Source organism: Chionomys nivalis, chromosome 11 (assembly GCF_950005125.1).
Source record: "Chionomys nivalis chromosome 11, mChiNiv1.1, whole genome shotgun sequence".
Lineage (NCBI taxonomy): Eukaryota > Metazoa > Chordata > Mammalia > Rodentia > Cricetidae > Chionomys > Chionomys nivalis.
Window position 1 is genome coordinate 79,269,227 of NC_080096.1, and position 19,564 is coordinate 79,288,790.

Below are 19,564 nucleotides of genomic sequence, written 5' to 3' on the forward strand. Positions count from 1 at the left end.
AAAACAAGAACTCTAAGGAAAGCTGGCACTGGGTTGTGCTCTGTCAAAGGATTGTTCCTAATGCCACCTGACGTTTATCGAACATCTTATGTGTCCTCTAATGCTGTGCTGAGTCTAAGGTGTATGGCTTCTCTTACCATATCACAACTCAAACAGAACAGCACTCATCCATAGAAATCCTGAGTGACCTGCCTGTGATTAAGAGAAATATGGAGATAGAATAAAATCAACGTTCTTAGGTTCTAAAGTCAGGGCTCGTATTCTCTTTCCCAGTGTTAATGACTATCACAGATACTAGAATTAAGTTCTTGTTGTCCTGGTTAAGCTTTATTGTCAACTGTACAAAGTAAAGAGTCACCTGAAAGGAGAAGCCTCAAGGGAGGCATTTCCTGGATGAGGCTGGTCTTAGGTATGTCTCTGAGGGTTTGTCTTGACTATTAATTTATGTTAGAAGGCTCACCCCACTGATGGTGCACCGTTCCTCTAGAAGGCTGGCCTGGGCTGTGTAAAAGCTGTGCACGAACTATGAGAGAGCCGTTCAGAGAGCAAGTCAGCAAGCCGCAAGGCCTCCGTGCTTCCTGCCTCCCAGTTCCTGCTCTGACTTCCCTTGAGGATGGACTGTGACCTGGAAGTGTAAGCTAAATCAACCCTTTCTTCCTCAGTTGGTTTTGGTCTGAGTGTGCTATCACATCAACAAAATGAAACTGGAACACTGGCTAATATGTTGAATATTTGATGAGTGGTAACACATCTAGAAAAGGTTGTGAGACCTAACTAATTACTTCTAAGCAGGTTGAGTAACCCCTGGAAGATATCAAACAGCTACTTATTGTCTTCCTGCATGAGAACAAAAATTATACAAACTATGAACCTAGCAGAAATAAGTTTCAGGCTCTAACTCAGACCTGGAGCAACACTATCTGCATTTTAACAAGAACCCGAAATGCCTTATCTGCCTGCTCTGGATTGAGAAATTGATGGCTGTAACTCATATCTCGAAGACGGAAAATCACCAAGTTTGTAGAGACAGAACGAACCTCAGTCGAAGCAATGGATAGTACTTGCTCCATATGAGTTTTAGACATTGAATGAGACACACAAGCTGTGTGTCTAGACAAAGATTTATGCTTTTAAACACTGGAAGTGGTTAAGAGAAGGTTAAAATTCAGGTATGTGAGTCTTGTAAGCGGAGACATTGAAGTGTGAAGACCTGTCTTATGGCGGAAAGACAGGACTGAAGTATCTTGTAGAGCTGGAATGGCATGTTCCGAGCAGACATGAGGCAAGCTTTAGATTGTACTGAATTGCTTGATCTGTCCTCAGGATCATGGAGTCTATCAATTCGGCAATGCGTAGAGGCTTCTAACACAAAGATAAAGTGAACGTGTGTGTGTGTGTGTGTTTGTGTGTGTGTGTGTGTTGAGAAGGGAAGGCAGAGGCAGGAGAAGAAGCAAAATTGAGGCAGGAAATCTTTCTGAATTATTTTCTGTCAGTCATAATCTGAAACATAATCCCACCCAAGGCTTTTTTTCTAGGGTTAATGAAGTAACATCAGGAAAGGAGGGTTAAAAACTATGGTTCTAATAACTTGAGTTTGATTGAGGCTACTATCCAGGAGTTGCCTATAAGCAGCCACTTTCAGGATGGCAAGCTGACAGCTTGCAGGCCCGTGGTTGCAGTGTGACCTTGTTACTAGCGATCTTCCTACCTCACACTGCCCTTATGCTTCTGAGAAGCTGGATTTGTTTCTCTAGGGAGTTTCTCTAGGAAGCTCTAAACTAAGTAACTACAACAGTGCTAATGACCCATGATCTTTCCAGAAAGTCCTGCAGTTGAGACGGGCAGGACCAGCCTAGGGATGGTGATAAGATTAATGTCCAGCCTGGCTCTGTTCATTCTACCCCAGTTGACCCTTTTTTACCGAATGACGGCACTTGGCCCCAAGTGCTATTTCATTGCTTCTCTTAAAAGGTGAAATAGCTTGAGCCTGACATCATTCTGAAATACTATAACATGCTATGGATTTACAGCCTCCCCTATTCCTGGCCCTGATCCAGGCTCTGACATTCATGAAACCATCAGGAGTATTTTTCTCTAATGTTAGAAGCCTGCTCTTCAGCCCTCCCCAGATACAGATCGAGCACCTTCAAGTTGCTTTTGTTTTCAATAGGAGCAAATCTCACAGTTTAGAAGAACCCTGGGCAGTCATCTAGTTAATCTGCCTCTTCAAAATTTTAAGAAACCAACCTAAAAAAGGAATCTTGCCTAGGGTTATCCTGCTAAGGACAAGGAAAACTATGCCTTTGACTCTAGTCTAATCACTTCCCAAGACATCCTAAACAAAAACAAGTGATAAGGGCAAATCATTTCAAGTTTGTATGAATTGTACAATCTCTCCTGCTCAGCACCTCTTTGTATCTGAATGTCTGACTGTCCTCTTATCACATATCCCTGATCTTGGGGTTTCCAGATCTAAGCACTATTGACATTTTAGAGCACCTGATTCTTTGTTGAAGCCACTGTAGAGCATGTAGATTCATGACTACTGCTCACCAGATGCCTGCAGCGTTTCCCATATGTAATGATAAAACTGACAAAAGTCTCTTAGGGACCAGACTTGCCTCATTTGAGTATATATATATATATATATATATATATATATATATATATATATAATTTAGGGGAATGTAGTACCTCCCTCCCCCTTATCCCTCTAGTTCTCTCTGACACACATGCACACATGCACACACACACACATATGTACACACACATTAGGTTCATCCCCCTAAAAGTACTAGAGAACTAAGCCTATGATTTGATTAAGCACACCTTTCTTCAGCTGAAGTTATAGAATTCTTCTTCTTCCAAATACCATAGATTAAGAATAACTACTAGACTCTGGGTTTACTACAGGGTGACCCTGCTGGCCCCAAGCTGCCTCCAGCACTGACAGCCTGCTGAGTATTGAAATTCTCCAACCATGACTCTCACTGAGTCATCAAAACGCATTGTTACAAATGAGGTGAGCATTTTATTGAGGGAAAACAGTTAAACACCCTGTGCTGCCTTGTCCAATGGAATATTAGATGGCTATTAGAAAATGCTCATCTTTAGTGAAATGTAAACAACCTAGAAGGATGCTTTTCTTTGTGATTAGGTGAAAAAAAATGTAAGCTAGGAAATAATTTTAAAACTCCTGTATGTGGAAACATGTAGACAGCCTAGAGTATCAAACAAAAAGGAGACTTGAAAATTGTGCCTATACTATAGTTTCAAGCCAATACAAGCAAAAATTGCCTCTGTAGATATTTATGTGCACTGGACAAGAATATGTGGGAAAACCTCAAACACTGTAATTTTTATTATTTATAAACCCTGTTTCAGAAATGATTGACATTTCTGACTTGCAGTGATTAGTCCGCACAAACAAAATACTCATATGTTATGAGTATGCAAACTTGAGATGACAGACAGCTCCCTGCTCTGCTAGTGGACAGAACATAGATGAAGTCCCTATATTATCTGTTTCTGTTGCTTCTTTGCTGTCTTTTAGGACTGTCTTAACCCACATGTCCCAGGATAATGTGGCCAGCAGGCCAAGAAGTATACATGGATTAGGAAAAGGAGGTCCAAGAAGAATTTAGTTTCTGGACGATCAGAAGCTTGTGCTCCGAGGCTGTTTTACTGATGTGTATGACTTTGGATATACGCTGCTTGCTCTCTGGCTCTGAGTTTTCTCATCAGGAAAGCTAGTTCCCTCAGAGTATTGCCAAGTCATCAAAAGCAGGGTCAACTATGCCAGCTTTCTGTGAGTTAGACAAGTAAATGAGTGACTCTCATTTCTCCTGCTGCCTGCACCATTATGGTTATGCTGAAGTCTTCCTCACAGTAGGATCCATACTGGCTGGCTCTGAGTTACTTCCAAAGGAGCATCTAAGACTCACCCAAGTGCATTAGGGCCTCCTTGTCCCATGGCCAAGTTGCCACTCCCGCCAACTCCTCCTCTGAAGAGTTTGCAAAGAAAATATTGAGATGTGTTGATCCATCCAATCTAAGAATGTTCTTTAGCTCATTAACATCCAAGTAGGCTCTGAAATACAAAAGTAACCTTGACTGTTACCACTGTCCCACAAAGGTAGTATTCAAACAGTAGGATCTCCCCCACATGATCAGGAGCTCTTACACTGGACACAGTAGCTAAGTTCTTTATAAGCACCACAGCATTGTGCTTCTTTGAAAATGTTGTACTATCCCATTTTATTGAAAGGAAAACACATTGTTTATCTATGAAGAGCTGGGCTCAGTTTTGAATCTCTATGCATTGAGAACCAATGATCATATTTCTAAGGACAGTGTTATTTTGACTAAGAAGGGGACCATGTAATAGAAGCATAGAATAAGCACACAGAGCCTGGGTGAGATAACATGTACTTTGCTCTTGGCTTCTCTGTCTCAGTCATTCACTATAGGCCTTGGTCATCTTCTTGGAAGATGTGGAGCTGTCGTAGAAGGTGTTTATCATTTCTAAATTATTCTTGTAAGGAGGTGTCATGGCATTTTTAAGGATGAGAAATGTGTAGCTCAATGTTTTTAAATAGGTCACTCAAAGATTCAGCATTGGAATTCAAGGTTAATCCTAAATAGCTTGGAAGTATATTCTCTTTTCACTGAGGCGTCATGCTGACACCCATCAACCACTCTGCATTCTGTAACACTCTATTTCACTCTGTAAAACAGACTACAGACATTGTGCCTGGTGTTGCTGTCATTGAGGTGGTCGTGCCTTAGAAATAAATGAACTACTCATGCCACAGTAATAAGTTCTCCAAGATAGGGAGAAATTTGTTGGTAAGGGAACCAGGAAATAAAAGAGAGAGGAGAGAGAAAGAAAAAGAGTAAGAAAGCACAACAAAAAAAGTGAGAGTTAGGGGAGACAGAGAACAAGGGAGAGAGGCGAAGAGACAGAGAGGGGGGCCTTGAAACAGGAGACATGTATTCTATGTGCTCAAGGAGTAAGAAACTCCCCTTGGGAAAACTTCCTCACTACAGCAGAAGCACTATGCATGAGAGGCTACTTCTGCTCTGCTCAGGTGAGCCACAGGCATCTTATTCTGTGCTCATTTCAATGCTACCCTCTCAGGAGTCTCATTTCCAGCCTGCTTTTTAGGAATTCTTGTGAGTAGCTGACAATCATTGGTGGGTGAGGATAGAGATGTGCTCATGTTTTTGTGTCTTCATCCCATATATCATATTCTTAAGGCAGTTGAGTATGGAGAAGGTGTCTTGTTCATCTCTTGGTATCTAGCTTTCAGCTGAGGGTTGTGTATCTAGTGAGACCTCAGTAAAAACTGATAGAGCTAAATTTAAATTGGTCAATACAGAAGCCAAAATACCTTGGTCCTGGTCTCAGAGTCAGTGTCTGCTGACTCGGAGGCTGCTTTGGCCTCATCTCTACTCCAGGGTGAAATAGGATATATATGACATCTACTGTACTCTGGCCACTCCCATCATATGTCTCTCTGAGGTCAAATGTCCCTATGATGTTCAATTTGATGACTTGTCAGAAGAAAAGATTACTGGCATAGGAAACACAGGCTCATAGTGGCTAATTCCAGGGATAACATTATCACCTAAAATACTGACTCAAAATCTTCCCTTTCTCTAGGAACCCACATCCGTCTTCTTCTGCTAGAGGCTTCATGAGGAGTTCTAATAACTCTGCCATCTAAGGTTGGAATGAAGACTGAAATCCAACACTTATTGAGTACTTGCTGTATTCCAGCATGCCAATTGGAGTGCACATGTATCATTTCTGGTACTTCAGTGTGTAGCTTGGGTAAGATTAGTTGCTCCCAAGCCACAGCTCCAGGCTTGAATCCAGATCTTCTTAATATCCAGGGGCTGTGAGCAAGCTGCTTACCTTCCTTTGTTCAAGTTTCTTTATCCAGAGAACAAGAATGATGATGGAACCCCATTCCTAGAGCTCTTCAGAGGACTAGGATAATGGAAGTGGAAATGAGTCTGGGTAATGACCAGCACACAGAGAGCCCTAGCAAAGATTTAGCAGTTGTCATGTATCCTCACCCTACAGATGAAGGAACGGGGTGCAAAGGTTACATGACTAGGGACAAGGCCGAGTGCAATTCTATGCATGTCTAACAGTTCCTACCTGCCCTCTCTTTTAAGTTGACCCCAGCCCATGGGGGATAGAAAAACAATCCAGAGAGGAGCATGAAAACGCAAAGGAGCCTAGAGTTTGCTTGGAGCAACCATTTCCACATTTTTTTTTTCTAACTGATTTACCCATTTCCTTCAAATGATCTCCCGGACATAGAAAACACATTTTATTAAAGAAAGCCACCTCTGGCCCTATACTCTGGGATGAAAAAGTTTCATGAGAAAAAGATACAGGGGAAAGGAAGACATTTTAATTGGTTGTTTATTCAGTGGTAATTGCAGAGGCAATCTTTTCAAGAGGTGGTATTCATTCTAGCCCAAAGCAGAAATGTGGGTTGTTGGATCTTCTTTCTGGCTTCTATGTGGGGTTTTCTCATTCTTTGGGAAGGCTCCATCTCTCAAAACGTCCACGGCAACTAGCCAGGCTACTGGTCCCACTGGCCTCTTTCCTCCCTGTCTCTCTTGTTGTGGGGAATCCACCCAAAGAAAAAAGTAGCTTTGTTAATAAAAGCTCTCCCTCTGTCAACTGAGGTCTTCCAGCAGTGCTAAGCTGGGTGTCTCCCAAAGACATGATGGGGAAACCTTTGAAGACAGAAGTCTGTGTGGGGCTTTATTATCTCCATCATCTTATCTCTTGAAGATGATATTGTGGTTTTCATCTCTCACCTTAAGCAGTAGATGGAAGAGAATGTAGCAGAGGCAGAGAACTAAGAAGAAAGACGAGTCCAGGGATATTTATTTAATCCAAATTAAAGAAAATTAGTTGATAAGTCCCCTTGACTTTTTGTTTTGCAGCTATAGAAAAACTAGCAGTTAGAGTTTGGATATAAAATGCCCTGAGGCTCTGGTGTTAACACTCGATCTTTAGTCGGTAGCACTATTTGGGAATTTTTGAAAATCAAGGAGACTAGTTGAACTAGGTTACTTGAAGGTTATACCTGGTCTCTCTCTCTCTCTCTCTCTCTCTTTCTCTCTCTCTCTCTCTCTCTCTCTCTCTCTCTCTCTTTTCTCCTTCCTGTTTTCCATGAGCTAAACAACTTTTCTACCACCTGTCCACACTGCCTGAAGCTTTGCCTAAGCAGTGGGAGGCCTAGTAACATAGATTCAGTTCTCTAACACTATGAGCTACAATGACTTTTTTTTTGCCCATGAGGTGTTTTGGTCATGTATATTGGTGATAGTGATAACAAAAGCAACTAACACATTAGCCTTGTGTGTGTATGTATGTATATATATATATATATATATATATATGGTATGTGTGTGTATATATATATAATGTATGTATAGATTATAAATCTGTGAAATTTATTTAAAAAATAATTTATGCCTCCTAGAAAGATCAATTGAACTCTAAGCAGCGTTTATTAACTTGAATGAGGATATCACACCGAGATAAACGAGAGACTTAAGTCTGGGAACAAATTGCTTTAACTTTCTGAGCTCCTCGTTGTGAGGTAGATCAGGACCACACTAGCACACACTCAGACAGTAGAGCTCCTCTCTTTTCCTAGACTCCAACTTTTCCCTTCCTGAAGTAAATTATGCTAGCAGTTCCCTTTTGCATAGTACTCTCAGTCTCAGCTTCCAGTGTTTGTTCCCCCATTGTCTAAACGTCTTTTTCAGTTTGCAGCCTCAACCATACAGGACCTAATGGTTTCGTTACCCAGAACCCCCTGCGTGTTTTCTAGCTGCTCCTTGAGTATTTGTTAGCTTCTGTCTCACAGCATTGCTTCCTGAATTGTAATCACGTAAAATCTTCCCTTTTTGGGAAGTCTGCTACTCCATCCTGATCACTTCCAATTTAATTTCAGAGATCAGAGAAACCACCTCTCATGAGTATTGAGCACGCTAGCAACCCAGTGGGTGATATACCGAGCTCCATGTACCCATGTACTCATGGGGCACTATACTAAACCCACAAGGCACTTATTGGTTAGTGTTGGCTACCTGCACTACATTAGTTACTGTTGTGAACAACAGTCTAAGTTCATCATTATCAGTAGTTGAAAATGAGGATACTGATCTAATTTTAATTTCTAATCTTTAGCATTCTGGTTTGTGTTTTACTCATACTGTGAGCACCAATCTCATTCATTAGACTGAGGATTCAAATAGTTATGTCCCAAATCATGATTTTCGTGGCTCTTGAAAACTTTCTCAAAAACCCACAGGGAGATAATCACTCATTTAATCACTCATTTGAAGTTATTGGGCACTTTTCTTTTTAATCAGATATCATCAAACCTGAGTGACCAGGAATAGGGCCCAGTGAAGTGAGATGATTTGCCTGTGCTCACATCTCACCAAGAAATAGAAGGTCCAAGCCATGGATCTGGCTTTCCTGGCTTATGTACATCTGATCTTGATTTCAGCACCTTTCTGTTGGTGAGTGATGACACCACTTCCTTCAAGTAGAAACTATTTTCTTCAACTATATATAGCTTAGCAAACATACCATGCTAGGGATGGTAGTCCTACAGCTTCCTAATCTGGATACCTCCTCCATGTAGATGCTGCATGGATATTTAGCCACATCTCATCTCACTACACAATACCCGTGGCCTGCTCTGTAGCTAAAGGTCTGTGTCTGGCCAATGGGCTTGTGAACTAGATTGCTGCTGTCCAGCTTACAGCCTACTAAAAACTAAATGCAGAAGAAGTAGCCATGTATTTCAAAGGAAAAATTACGGAATCTTTGCATTTAAGAAATGCTCTCTGGAACAAGTTGAGAACCTTATAGTTTTGATTGCAAACATTTTCATAACCTTACATTACACAAAATGAGAGCAAGGCAGAAAATACTTGAAGTGTTCTCAAGCATTTTTGACCACAATCACAATGTGGCCCCCACTCCTGCCACATCCTCTGTCTCTGCCAAAACCCCACTAATAACACAAACAACCAAGTTTTGGAAATGGTAATCTATACTACAATGCCCCTGTTAAGATTAAGTCCCCTCCCCAAGCTATTTCTCAGCAGTGCTGTCTGTGTTTCTTTTCCTCCTGCACATCTCATGCACCTGGATTCCACAGTGAAGGTTGTGGGTCCCCTGGAATGTCTGTTTCAGGGGGCCCAGCCCTGATTGCCAAGGCACCCAGACTTTAGCCTTTTGCCAGAACTGCATTTCAAAGCCATGAGTGCAGTCCTGGAGGGAGATCAAAGCTCTCTCAACTCAACTGTCATTAGAATATTTTCTTTATGCATCTCACTTGCTGGTTAGTGCCAACAACATATTTCCTAAACGCACTGGCCTGAGATGGTACAGCTCTGTAATAATATGAATGAGAGAACTGTCAGGGCCTGTTTTATTGAAAGACAAGCAAAAGGGAACCGCATTCAAAATGCAAAACAACAACAAACCCCTCCCATGAAGTCATGGGAAAAGGTCTAGGAAAGACCGAGCTCTTTGGGCACGAGAATCTCAGTACCCTGGTACCCTGGTTGCAGTATTTCCCTATTTGAGAGAAGGATCAGAGGTATGGCTCACAGGAAGCCCAGGTCAAACTCATGTGTTCTGATTTCTATTCAGATACTAAAGCAGGTTGCCTTTCAGCTGACTTCCTCTGTGCACAAGTGAAAGACTTATTCTCCTGGGTTGCTCCCTGGGCCTTTGATGGGCGCAGTCTGGTCACAGAGGATGGTGCTGGACATGTGCAGGTGACCTCAATTTGTGGAGCATTTGTCTGAGCTGAGAGTGGGCCAAGCTAAAAACAGTTCTTTTTGGGTTAAAAGAAAAGGTAGCAGATGGCTATTTTAAGACAGAGACAGAGGAATTCGAATCCTTCTTCTGTGAACTGCCCTTCTGACCTTGAACATGTGACTCACTCTCTGACTCTCAATTTCCTCACCTGTAAAATGGATGTTACAAAATAGGGCATAGAAAGGAGCATCTAAAATTCAGTATGATGGTCCATCAGGAAATACCTAGAACACCAACCTCCTTACGAAAAGGCTCAAAGATAGTGGTTCTCCTTTGAACTTGCTCAGCTCCCATTGCTTATTGGGCTTGTATTCCATCACTGACCCCGGCTCCCATCACTAAGGGCAGTGTGTGTATCCTTCCTCCTCCCACTGTGGGTCACCCTGCTTCTTCAGCTCACAAAACAAGGCGCTGTCTCATCACTGTCCTGTTCCCAACTCCAAATGCAACTTGCCATTTCCAAGGAGCCCCATGGATTCATCAACCACGACTTCACTTTCAGAGCACACCAGACCATTTGAAAATGATTATCAGAAATAAAGATCAAAGCTGTGTGAGGCAAGTCATCAAAGCAAGATAAACCTCAGAATGTTTATTGCGTCCATATTCTTGTTCCAAACAACAGACTTTCTCCAAGCTGTGACCAGTTCTAAAACCTGAATTTTGTATTTTATTCCAAGGTCCCTAATGATCTGGAATTTATTTTCCTGTTTAGCTTCACCATTATAAACGCCTAAGTTTGCCTCTCTTCTTTAACAAAAGACTCACGCACATGCAGTTCTTGGAGGGTATATTAAATCCTTGGAATCTTGAATGTTTGCTTTCTGAAATAATAGCTTTTATATGAAAATTTGACCCCAAGAAAAATATAACAACAACAAAGATAATTGAAAAGCTGGTTGTTCTTTCATTCATTGAACATCACATTCTTTCATTAACTCCCCAATTTCCTCCCTTCTTTCCTGTCTGTCTGCCTTCATTCTTTCCCAACTTCCTTTTTCTCTCTTCATCATTCATTCTTTTGCTCCCACTATCATCTATCAACATTCATTGAGATACTATTTTATACTATGGCTAAACTGGTCATAAAAATATGGGAAGAGAAACAATTACTATATAAAGCTAGAGATTTTATGAATGAAGTGAAATGATTAGATGATGATACTAATAGTAACAAAAACAACATAATGAGGTAATACCGTTTAAGGTGTTGCCTTCCTACTAACCCTGTTGGTATACTTTCAAAAGGATATCCCTTTGAAGTTTAAAAACAATGGAAGTCTAAGTATGGTTCTCCCCTTCATAGCTGTGAAGAAACTATGATCAGGTGAGGTACCAACACTTGTCCTAGGTCCTTTCACTTGTAGGTGTCATGATGAATCCAGAATGGGTACAATGAGAGAAGTGCGAATATTTGGATTACAGGAGGTGTTGTATTGAGTCTTGGGTGGGCGGCAGACGTGGATTACTCAAAATTTTGGATTATTTTTAAATGAGATCAAATTAAGTAGAGATTTATAATCTTCATGAGGAAAAGAAAGCATTCAAAAAGGGGGAAGATGTCACTAATTATGTCTCTCATAAAAGACACCTGGGTAGCAAGAATTAGTGAAAAGGACTCTACTTGATGATGAATGCATTTCATTTAGAACTACACAGCTGCTATTTTTCTCCTTTGGGTTTTTGGAAATGGTCTTTAGAAAGCATTGGGTAGACGACAGGTGCAAGAACACCTGGTTCTTAACCAGTCCAGCTCCACATATTTGATTTATGTGAAGCACACCTCAGGACCCAGGCCTGTTCCCCGCCCCATTTCTGAAGCCAGCCTGTGCTTTTTCAGCTCCAGTTCTTCCTCATATCAGCACTAATCCACATAGATACTTAGTAACAGGGACTTTCAACATGGATAGGTTCATGTCAGGATTTGTGCACTGTTAAGTGTTGTATACCCGGGACTCAACACTGCTCACAGCAGGAAAATGCTCCTGCACACAGAGACAAACAGTCCCCTCCCTAATCTTTATTGCTAGACAACAGTACCTTTGATAGTCTCAGGAGCTCAGAGTTTACTGAATTTCAGAGCAGCGCATAAGTCAAGAAGTATCCCTGGCTACATAAGAGAACATAATACCTTGAAACATAATAATATGTTTTAGAAGAACCATCATAGGAATATGACAATTTGTGTCAAACTACTGCTTTTACAACAAAACCATGGAGATCTAAGAGCCACAGCTTTCTCTTCCCACCATCTAGTTTCCTTCTTGTAGAACTCAAACCACAATTGATAAATAGTACAGTTGCCCACATTGAAAGAAATATGCATAGCTCACTAAAGCCCTAGGGTTTGTCTTTCTCATTGAAATTACAATTTAAAAAAAAAGATAAACCCCATGTGTTTCACAAGTTATAGTAGCCATGGGATGTTTTAGGTACAAGAAGTTGTTCAGAGACTGTATACTTTGGCTCTAGTTTTAGCCATGTTTGCCACATAGCAGATGGAAAGACTAGCTAAATAACACCGAATTTAGGAAGGATAAACCGAGAATTACATCATCACCAACAGTTGTCAATATGGCAGCATCTGGAATTTATTCTGAACCACGGTTCCATATGAATCACATAATCCTAGGCAAATAACAAATGTATTTTAAGTTAAAACAATAAAATTACAACAGTAGGTGTAGATCTCTCTGAGTGACCTTTAACAAACCTAATAACTTCTCCAGATTTTGTCTTTCCTGGGATGAAAGCAGAGATGGCTTTCACAGGGTCATGTGACAATAAAGCTCAATTTAGGGAAAGGATATAGGAAACATGATGTTGTATGTCAAGCTGTTTGAAAATATCATTAAATTTAAATTAATTTTGGGAATGAGGATGCTACATTTAGGACTTGGAGGAGAAAGAGGTAGAAGGCTTGCCCACTTCCCAGGTATCACTGTTGGTGACCAAGGGACGTTCATAGGGTCTCAGCATGTCAGCTAGCCTGACTCCTTCACTGGAGTGCTAAACACAATGCATTGAATTAGACACAGGAGCTGAGAAATCCTTTGAAAGCAGGATCTTGCTCTTACGTCTCTAATTGCATCAATGTCCATGTGTGACCTTATCGTTATCTTTAAAGACATCAAATCCTACATTTGTACCCTTGGTTTCTGTCCTATCCTAATCAGCTTTGTTGTTAGGAACCGGAATTGTAAAAGCTGATTTGAGAACGTCTCTGTCTAACTAAGAGTAGATCTTCAAGTTTGCTGTTTTACACACAAAGAATTATAAGTAAAAGTGTCCAACTTAATGGTGGCCACTGTGCTACTAGAAGAATCTTCTTTCCTCCTTCTTTGTGTATGGCCAAACCACAGGGAAACTGTCTTTCTACAGGGATCTTCTTGGGAAAAGTCTTCACTTGTGTATGTCTTCCACCTCTGCAGGACGCTGAGACACCTTATGCTTCCGCACTGTTACAGTCACCAGTGCCCTAGGGCCATAAAAATAGTTCAGTAGTAGGGAGTCAAGATCAAGGCTAAGAACTGCGGTTGGCCTTCTGAACTCACAAAAGGCTGGAATCACAAACATCAGTGTTCTCCCTGCTGTTTTACCACCAGACCACTAAACCCACCTAGAGCTCGGAAAAGAGACAGACAGAGTAGTAGAGGGCGAAGGGGAAATGAGGAGGCTCACTGTGTCCCTTGCACAAACAACTCTGCAAGGAGAAAGTCTCTGCTTACACATTAGTTCACTAGTTTGGTGTTTATAGAAAGCAAGAGCGGAGGTGTGGAGCTTCCCTCTAAGGTGGCAGGAATAACTAGCGCTGAGTTTGAAGGAGCAAGCTGAGTTGAGATCCATTTAGGAAAGTGCCCACTAAAATGAAATGCACTGTTCTCTGTAGGTTCACCCTTCCCTCGCAGCCTCATTGGCTATATTTCCTAACTGGAAGGGAATTTGACCAAGTTCTGAGGCTGTCATGAGCTGTCAGTGTCACCAGTGGATCGAGAAAGGGAAATGAGTGCTGAGTGTGCCAAAGTTAGGATGGAAAATCCCCAGTCATCTCCTAGTGTAGTGAGGCCTTCGAAGGGGCACCCAGTAGACCTGTCTGTCTGGGGAACTGGAAAAAGCAAACTCACACTGAATCTATGAAAGGGGTAAGAGAAGGAGCCCCTCAGATCCTGGTAAACTGGGACGCCAGGAGGCAGCTTACAGGGAATGGTACTGACTACGTGAGGGACAGAGGGACACCTTTCTGTCTTCCAGGTCCTTTACTCCATAATATTCAGTGGACCTGGGCCCCACACATGCCCATTGTCTCTGTCAGAAGTGTCCAATCATAGAAGAGAAATACATTAGTATTTAGTATACATAGGGCTTTTAGAATTTAGAGAAAAACTCTAAAAGATATGGAACTTATAGCAGCTACAATCAAAGGGCAGTGGTGATGGGTTCAAAAGTCTTTGACTCTTATCCTAGCCTTGAAATTCTAGAATGAGGGCTCAGCATTGCGAAACAGGTGAGAATGGAGTATGAAGGGAAGACATCAGAAGACTTCCCAGGGAAGGGACGTCCCCAAACAACAGCTGCAAAATCATTGTTCTTTGTAGTGCTCAAGTCAGCTGCTACTCCAGGCACCCCATCAAATCTAAACCACCCGGTGAAGCTGACTGTCACTTCCATCACTGTTGCCCCAGAGGACGCAGCTACACAGACTGTTCTAAATGGCTTGGTGGAAGTGCACTCTAAATGTGCTCGGTCTCCCACACTTGAAGTGGGGAAATGTGTGGTTTTGCATACTTCACTGTTTGGAGCTCCCTGCTAGCCTCATGTTTTGGAGCCCTGTAGACTCTGTCGATACCAGTTTCTCCTGCATTCTGCTTTCAATGACTAAAATGTCACACAGTGTTCGGAGGTGGAAACCGACTGAAGGTTAACTTTACTCAGTAGAAAAGCTTGAAGAAAGCCCAAAATTAAAGTAGAGACAATTAGACCAGGCACATCACTGTGCCTGCTCATGTTCATTGTGTTTCAACATGAAAGCAAGCATGGTCAAAACATCTAGCATCTTCCACCAAACTATCATGTGCCTCCTTACGACCACTGCCAGCACAGCATGGGATGGTTTGTGAGGCAATATATCTTCTAACACAGCTAGACATTTGAGATAATTGTCAAATAAACTACTGTACAAACTCAATAAGCTTGGTATAAGTCATGTGGTCTTTATATAACAGCACCAGATCTGTGGCTGGTCCTTAAAAGAAAGCATCTTAAGAATGAAAGTAGTCTGGGTAAATACTTTCAGTTTGTATACTGCAGTTTGTTCCCGTCTTTGTTATGAGCCTGTAAGAACGCAATCTCCCCGAAATAAGAGCTGACATGAGGGCAGGGGTGTCTATGTGTACATGGAAGGGATGAAGAGAACATCTCTAATACTCACTGTGTATCACACTTGAAACCAAGTGTTTCACACCAGGAACTTTATTTATATTTTTTGACATACCACAGTATAGTTGTTATCGCCCAATTTTAACAGATGAGAAACCCACAATTCTTACTGAACAATGAGCCAAGGTCAGACAGCTAGTGCAGAGTGGGGCCAAGATTCAAACCCTGGTCACTCTCCAACATGTGTATTTTTCCCACTACACCAGCCTGACTCCTGGTATTGTTGTAATGAATATTAGTCACGTTAAATAAACCCTGATATTCTGATTATAGGATTCCAAGGCAATTTCTCTTACAGGATTACTGGAAAGGAATGAACGAAGTTACAGAGAGAGAGAGAGAGAGAGAGAGAGAGAGAGAGAGAGAGAGAACAATGCCATTTTTTTCATCTTAAGGACATTCTGTGATTCTCCTTTTATGTGACCCCATGGTCACATAAAATATGTGATTTGTACCTTCAGATGTTTCTCTCAGTAGATGTGAAAATGGAGATTCAGAATTTAGAAGACTGGCCCAAGATTTCATAGCTAAGAAACTGGCCAGCCAAGGACACAATGTGTTTCCCTTGAATTTTTATTTTATCCTAAGTCATGCTGATTCTTGGAGATGCCCATCAAGGAACAAATTGTGTGTCTCCATGCATGTGTCCCAATTAGACGTAGCTTTTTCCTACTCTCTGACTTGTCTTCCCATGTTAACTTAAGTAGCCCTACCCACGCAATCTGTCCCAACGAGGTCTTTTCTGTCATGTCTAAATCTGCCCACACTTCAAAGCTCTTTTGTTCATGCCACATCATGAAGATTTCTCTAACTTCTCAAAACCACAGTAGATCTTTCTTTTTCTAAAGTCACAGCCAGAGGTGGGAACCCTTTCCATCCAGCCACAGTTTTTAGGTACCACAACTGCCCATCCATCTTATCCCTATAGACAAAAGGTGAAAATTTCTGTCCATGTTTGATAACCTTGTAGTGAAGAGATAAGGTTGTTTGTTTTCTTAAATACATACACAGCATTGTAAGTAGTTGTTGCTTCAAATTCACCCCTCCTTCAAACCTCCTTAATTATTCTGTTTGAATGTACCATCTGTTTTCTACCAGGACTCTGGCTGTCACCTCACTAGAGTATGACTATTCCTGGATGCTTGCTGAAATCATAGTTCTTCCAGGTATCTGCCTCATTTTTCTTACATAGAATAATTTTCTGTATTTGAAGTCCACATATTGTATGGATTGCTTGTATATGACGTTCCATTGAGGGACTGTCCTTCAATAATGAGGAACATCTTCAACTGGTGAATAACAAGGAGGTAGACAGAAGAAGATACATGCAACAAATTACTGTGAGACCAAAGAGAAACAGTTTCCATGTTGTTTCCAACATGACTTGAAATACAAAGTTAGGAAAATGTTGGACTATCCAAGATTTACTCCAAGGCTAGCAAGGTTACCTGCTCTGTCCTGGTTGTAATCTTAGCCTGAACATGGTTATCAGTGCCAACTTACACACCCGTACTGATGGGAAATCTATTCCCCTATAGGTTAGAACATCACTAGAAAGACCATGCCAACTGGAGATGACACCATCTCATTTCCAAACTCCTCCTCATGTCATTCTGTCCCACCATGGCCTCAAAATCACATAGACTGTCTCTGCTCCCTTTGGCACAGGGTAGGTCTACTTAGAATTTTAAGTGCAGGTATGGTCCTGTTGTTCAGGCCATATGAAAATGCTTTCCTCAAGACCAAGTATCTGACATTGCTTACATTACAAAGTATTCAGCACCCACTATCCCAGTCTTATTTTACAGCATTCTTAGGCTTTCGCTATTATTATCATTGCATCTTATGAGAAAACACAATGTCAATACTCCCTTGATTACTTTGGTGCAACCATAGAAACAGAAAGGGACCGTTCAAATCACTTACAAACTCACTATCCTATTACTTTTTATCCCTAGACTCTTGGGAGAATGCCAAGAAGGTTACAAGGACAGAATGTGTGATGACCCATTCTACAGGATAAAATGACTAGTACTATAACCCTGGCCAAAATCTCAGGACTGTGGAACATACATGCTATTGGGATGAAATTACAATTGCTATTTTGCTAAATGGTCATAGTACCAAATTGTCCTAAAATCTACATCTCTCTACCCTTAGATTTATGCAGTTCTAGAACTTTATTAGAGCGGTTTCTTTGTGCATTGGAAGGGATTAATCATAGTAACTAATAATTGGCCAGAGTATAAATAATTGTCTATGAGGGCTCAGTCATAAATGAGAGATCTATTTCACACTCTCTCCCAAAGCTTTAAGAATCATCATAGACGAGAAGAAGATCTTAGTAGCCGGAAGTCCAGGCAGACCAGAGTGAAATTGTCTTCTGCACACGATAGGACCGCTACATTCATGAACTCAGTAGCTATGGCAGTCTGCCTGTATATGGGGTGGGGGGCATCAGCTGACACCCCTAGCTCAGGAGCCATTAGCAGTTGATTAAATTTTGGGGAGGGGAGAGCCAGTTTTCTTTAAGGTTGTGACTCTTGTTAGATCAACCATACAACCATATTCCAGTGAATGGCAGCAAATCCATGGCCAGGACATGTAAAGGACAGAAAGTTGGCAAAGAGTGGCGGATGGATCTGAGAGAAGTTAAGGGGACTAAGGAGTAGAGATTATGTTTAAAACACATTGTAGGAAATATGAATTTTTCAAAGAAATAATTAGAGTATGAAAACCTGAAGAGGAAGAACGGTGGTTTAAGATGATCTGGGTTCAGTTCCTAGCATCCATTGGAGATGACTTACAGCTACCCACAGTTCCAGTCAGAGGGGATTTGATGCCCTCTTCTGGACTTCAGAATAACATGCCCACATTGTGTGTGCGCACACACACACACATTAAAATAAATTTAATTTTTAAAATAATGAGAAAGAAAAACAGCAATAAAAGACATATGGAAATAAAGACAGATGGAAAGAGAAAAAGGGAGAAGGAAGAGGAGAAGAGGATGAGAGAGACAGGGAGAGAGGGAGGGAGGGAAAGGAGGAAGGAGAGAGATATATCCTGAAAGATTTTTTTTTTATTTTTAGATAGTTCTTTCTCAAAATTCACCTAAACAACACCAGCCTGCATTTCCTAGCTTCTGCTCCAGTAGCCTGTCTACTTTTGTCCTGTTCCCCTTCTCCCCTTTTTCTTTGTCTCTTCCCTCCCTCCTCCCTCTCTCTTGTTCAAAATCACAAAGTGAGTATTTCTCTGAAACCTTCCATAGGTTTCTCTTTGCACACAGGGCAGCTGATTCAGCCTGAACCAAATAACCCTAGCTTAGTCCTGATGACACAGGGCCTGGTGGGGCTCAGCCTGTGCACACAGTTTTCGCAGGCAGCAAACAAGCAGACCCTGGCTCGAGTGGTCACACTGCTGGCACATGCTATGCACAGACATTTGGAACATTCAGTCTTGCGATGAGAAAAGAGGAGGCCTTTGGAATCTGCCTGTGTTGCCTGTTGAATTTTGAAATATCTGGAACCTGAGGCCAAGTGGTCCCTGTATCCAGCATGGGAATCTGAAAAGGCCAGTTGGCTTTGGTTCTGACTCAATTATTATCACCAGACTTCTCATAAAGTTTTGAAACACTGCCCTGCCTATAACCCCTGTCCTTCAATGTTACCTAATTGTTCCTCGGATTTAAAGATAGTTCCATTCAATAGTTTTAGAGTTAAAAAGTCCAAGTTTGAGCCCAAGCCTTCCACACACAAGCAGGATGACTTTGAATGTACTGTTTCATCTTTCTGAATCTGGAATTTCTTTACACCAAACAAGATTGGGGAACTTGCCTTCTCAACCCTTGGCAGATGCTAAACATAGATTTGTGACATGAATGAGAGAAGGGTTAGTTGAATCGACCCGTGGATTGGATGACTTTCACTGTCCATACTCTACTTTCTACCGACTCTGTCTTTGAACGTAGGTATTTCATGTAAGCCTGATTTAGTCGCATACTCTTTGCTGATCACAGAGAACCTGTGTTTTTCATTTGCCTAATGACTTTACTGAATCAGGCACACTATTTCTAAAGGCCATTATTTCCCATAGCTCAAATGAACATGCTAGCTCCCATCTTATCTCCTTTGCCAAGTTCTTCCAGGCCTCAAATGTGAGCAAAATTGACCAGAACAAACTAGCCTTCCACTAAATCTCCCCTTGTATGCAGCACAAGATGGTAGCAAGGGAGAGTCCAGAAGCCCC

The 19,564-nt window shown here is 41.5% G+C and overlaps 1 protein-coding gene across 1 annotated transcript in view; it reads right to left on the reverse strand.

Moving 5' to 3' along the window:
- The window catches only part of Pappa (pappalysin 1), a 231,453-nt gene that overhangs the window by 178,280 nt on the left and 33,609 nt on the right, over nt 1-19,564 (reverse strand). The window contains exon 3 of the mRNA XM_057784762.1: nt 3,945-4,090. Coding sequence (XP_057640745.1) covers nt 3,945-4,090 — 146 coding nt within the window. The remainder of the gene's footprint in view (nt 1-3,944; nt 4,091-19,564) is intronic.